Source organism: Triticum urartu, chromosome 7A, assembly GCF_056163025.1.
Source record: "Triticum urartu cultivar PI428250 chromosome 7A, HENAU_Tu73, whole genome shotgun sequence".
In the NCBI taxonomy this organism is placed as follows: domain Eukaryota; kingdom Viridiplantae; phylum Streptophyta; class Magnoliopsida; order Poales; family Poaceae; genus Triticum; species Triticum urartu.
Genome location: NC_141879.1, coordinates 228,305,644 through 228,308,571, shown reverse-complemented (window position 1 = coordinate 228,308,571; position 2,928 = coordinate 228,305,644). Strand labels below are relative to the sequence as shown.

Genomic DNA, 2,928 nt, shown 5'->3' with positions numbered 1-2,928 from the left:
CATCAAAGTTAATCAAGTAGGACATAGGGTATTACCTCCATCAAGAGGGCCCGAACCTAGGAAAAACATCATGTCCCTTGTCTTCTGTTACCATCAATCCTTAGACGCACAGTTCGGGACCCCCTACCCGAGATCTGCCGCTTTTGACACCGACATTGGTTCTTACATTGAGAGTTCCGATGTGTCGTCACCAGAAGGTCCGATGGCTCCATCAGTCATCTACAACAATGCTGCCCTGAGGGAGGTCTTTCTCCCCGGGCAGATCTTTGTGTTCGGCGGCTTCACACTGCGGGCCAACTCACTTAGCCATCTAGAGAAGATCGACAGCTACACCCCAAGTCACCAGATTAGTTTTGGAAATCTGGATTACATCGCTGATATCTGAGGAGACTTGATTTTCCAAGGGTTTGCGACCCCAACCTCCGCTCTGGCCTTAGATCCCGAGCGCATATCCAGGTCCGAAGACGGTATTCCCGAGCCTGCCAGACTCTCTGCGGCTATTAAGGATGTGTTTGGTTTGAGGGACAGACTAGGGTGGCTGAGGGCATCCCGAACTAGCTGGCTAGGGATAGCCCTTTTTTCTGTTTGGTTGGAAGGGTGAGGTTATCCCATGTTTTGTTGGATGGAAGGATGAAACATGGTTGGGGATAGCCATTGTAGTGTTTGGTTCGAGGGATAATCAAAGAATAAGGGTTGTGGTAACCTTTTTGACTTGAGATGATGAGATTACCCTCATAATTTGCACTTTTTCAATGAAAGGAAGGAAAATATGTTGCTTACAGTCATAATTTCGAAATTTTACACTATTTCACAACAGGCCAAAACAAAACAATAGAGCAAACTTTGAACTTCATCACATATAATAATTCAACATTTCATATATATATAACTCAAGTGCATAGAACTCATAGTTCAACATTCCATGGAGTACTACTAGAACCCAATAGTTATACAACCATAGTTATTGTCTGGTTACATCAAAAGAGTTAATCAATACAACCCATAGTTCATGTTTTGGTTGCATCAAAAGTACAAGTCAATCACCAGTTCACCACATATGCACTCACCATCCTTACACTTCAGGGAAGGTACTCTTGACATACCTAGAAACCCAAACCTTCCTTTGATCCTCTTCTAACACCTTGAATGCCATAGCAACACGAGGATTGTCAACCAAATATGCATAGTAATGAGCAAGGTGATCCAAACTGAAACCAGGAAGTACTTTCATGCTCTCCCAAAGACCATCTATGGCATTGTTCTCACTTCTAGTACTCTTCTCTATCGCAATAGCAATTCTTTCACTAGATGCTAGTATGGTTGCGTGCAACTTGTCTTCTACACAAGGATTTGGTTTGGCTTTCTTTGGTTTGGGACCAGATGAACCGACATTGGTTGATTGCGCAACCTCCTCATTTGGGGCAGTGGGTTTCTTGGCTGTCTCTTCTTCAAGATTTACCACTTCTATAGCAAGAGGGTCACTTGAGCCTTTTGCATATTGCCCTGTAGCCATGCTCCCTCCAGCTATATTCACCATCTCCTTATAATGAGTAATAGTCTTGTTAAGGTATTGTTCATCCTCTAGGTGAGCCTTGTAGATTCAAAATAAGTAATTTCAGTAAGTATTTTGACATAAAGAAACATTCAGCAAGTATTTTAGCATATAGAAATAATTTCGGCAAGTATTTGAGCATAAAAGAAAGATGTACAACAAGTGTTTGGACATAAAGAAACAATTCCAGCAAGTGTGTGGTCATAAAGTAACATTCCAAAAATTATTTCAGCATAAAATAAAGATGTACATCAAGTGTTTAGACATAAAGAAAGATGTACAACAATTGTTTGGACATGAAGAAATGATTTCCAACATATATAGGTAATTTCAGCAAGTGTTTGGACATAGAGAAACAATTACAGCAATTGTTTGGACATAAAGAAACAATTCCATCTAGTGTTTGGACTTGTATATACTGATTTCAGCACGTATTTCGACTTACAGATACTGATTTCAGCAAATATTTGAGCATGAACAAAGAAGTACAACAAGTATTTAACTTAAGAAACCAATTACAACAAGTACTTTCAAACAATGTGAACAAGTAGAATGATTTGTGTAAAGGAATAATAACAACAAATACTCATGGGCATGAAAATAGTTACCTTAACATGATTTGTGTAATGCTCATGATCAAGAACAATCATACACTTGTCCTCATCCCATAGTGCACCACTCAACTCCTTGAGTTTCACTATTTTCTGAAGTTTCCTCTTCCATGTCCTATTATGATTTTTGATCTGATCTCCATTCAAGTTAAGTTGGAAATGCTCATTCAAAGCAATGGCACAAGCGTTGAACTGTGATTGCTTGAAGGCAGTGCTTGTTCTATTGCCATTGGAGACTAAATCACTCAGCCATGTCAGCATGAACTTTGACATGGTAGGTGTCCATGAAACTTGCTTAGCAGCCATTCCCTACAATTTCAGCAAGTGTTCGGACATTGACAAACTAATTTCAGCAAGTAGTTGGACATAACAAAATAGTTTCACAAAGTAATTGGACATAACAAAACAATTTCAGCAACTTAAATTGTCATTACAAATGCCATCTCAGAAAATAATATGTCCTTACAAATAAGTTCCAACACAATAGTTCCAAAGTACAATAGTTCATCATAACAAGCTAAATGACATAGTAGTTACTACATATGTTGACCTTGCAAATGGTTTTGTCGGTCTTCCCACATTTGATCAGTGAGTTCTTGCCTAAAATTAGCCTTGTATGCATGTTCATGTGCTTGACCACTTGATGATGAAGCATGAGTAATATTTGGCACATATATTCATCTATCCCATCATTTATAACCCAATTGTGAGTAATTCAACAAGCCACAACAATGTCTACTTGTGTTGGATAGGGAAAGAATGGGG

General features: G+C 39.1%; 1 protein-coding gene across 1 annotated transcript; it reads right to left on the bottom strand.

The window, feature by feature from the left end:
- Positions 1 to 1,072: 1,072 nt before the first annotated feature.
- LOC147959130 (uncharacterized) lies at positions 1,073 to 2,469 on the bottom strand. The gene is made up of 2 exons (XM_087532483.1): positions 2,161 to 2,469; positions 1,073 to 1,591 (listed from the first exon to the last, which is right to left on the bottom strand). Exons 1-2 carry the CDS (start codon positions 2,467 to 2,469, stop codon positions 1,073 to 1,075), a joined length of 828 nt encoding a protein of 275 aa, XP_087388609.1.
- Positions 2,470 to 2,928: the final 459 nt, after the last annotated feature.

Coding starts and splice junctions, on each gene's coding strand:
- LOC147959130 (XM_087532483.1), bottom strand. CDS start 2,469: ATGGCTGCTAAGCAAGTTTCATGGACACCTACCATGTCAAAGTTCATG. Junction 1,592..2,160: donor ATTACACAAATCATGTTAAG/GTAACTATTTTC, acceptor TGAATCTACAAG/GCTCACCTAGAGGATGAACA.